Source organism: Volvox carteri (genome assembly GCF_000143455.1).
Source record: "Volvox carteri f. nagariensis unplaced genomic scaffold VOLCAscaffold_20, whole genome shotgun sequence".
Classification (NCBI taxonomy): Eukaryota; Viridiplantae; Chlorophyta; class Chlorophyceae; order Chlamydomonadales; family Volvocaceae; genus Volvox; species Volvox carteri.
The window spans coordinates 537,393-538,294 of record NW_003307563.1 but is presented as its reverse complement, the minus strand read 5'-3'; the positions used below and the strand labels follow the sequence as shown (position 1 = coordinate 538,294).

Here is a 902-nt window from a genome sequence, read left to right as displayed (position 1 = left end):
TTCGTCTTTCCCTCTCCCCCCCCCCAAAGCCTTCCGTACATGGGATGTCTTTTGGAGAGCACTTTGCCCCTCGGTCCCCTAACCCCCCTAGGTCCTGAGGCATGTACGACACCGCCGTTGACCTGACCACCATTCGCACCTCTCCCGCAAGCCCGCCACCCACCACCACCATCATCACGCCTCTCCCCTCGGCTTTGCCCATCCCCATGTGTATACGGCGGTACGGCAGACGCACCCCTGGCGCTTCCGGGACCCGGATACGGGCGACCTCGTGTGCGAGTACGTCGCGCAACGTGGTGAACGCCTGCTACAGCTGTACGACAATCCAGTCAGCATACTGGATCCAGATTTTCACAGTGGTGGTGCTAGTAGTGGCACTGTTGCTAGCGACTACGCTTACGAGGACGGCAATGGTGGAGTCGGGGGAGGGTGGCGAAGCTACCCGCGACAGCGCCATCATCATCACCATCATCACCACCGCCACCGAAGACAGCCGGCCCGGTTCTCCCAGCCCCAATCGGACACCCAATTCTCCATCTCCACCCCTACTTCCATGTACCATCCCCAGCAACAACAACAACAACAACAACAACAGCAGGAGGCCCTGACCCAGCCTCCATCCTCTCAACAACCACCACAACAACAACCGCAAGAACCTCAACTACCTCAACAACAACCTCCCGGTTTAGAGGTTGGCGGTTTCGATGGCCTAGGCAACCGCGCGGAGCAATACACGGAAGCCAGCTTGTTGTCCGTGGTTGTCGTACCGCAGGGTTTGGTTCCGGAGGGGGGCCTGGGGGAAGGGGGGGGAGTGGTGGTATTGGGGCTGGAGGGCTACGAGCGGCCGCTGAGTCTGTTGGTGGGGGTGGCGGAAGCGAGAAATGTGGTGAACGCGGCGGGTT

At 60.5% G+C, this 902-nt stretch overlaps 1 protein-coding gene across 1 annotated transcript in view; it reads left to right on the top strand.

Moving 5' to 3' along the window:
• vhlA (uncharacterized protein) overlaps nucleotides 1-902 on the top strand; it is a gene marked incomplete at both ends in the record, with an annotated part of 4,633 nt that overhangs the window by 1,345 nt on the left and 2,386 nt on the right. Inside the window, 2 exons of the mRNA XM_002950789.1 lie at nucleotides 230-328; nucleotides 569-859. Coding sequence (XP_002950835.1) covers nucleotides 230-328; nucleotides 569-859 — 390 coding nt within the window. The remainder of the gene's footprint in view (nucleotides 1-229; nucleotides 329-568; nucleotides 860-902) is intronic.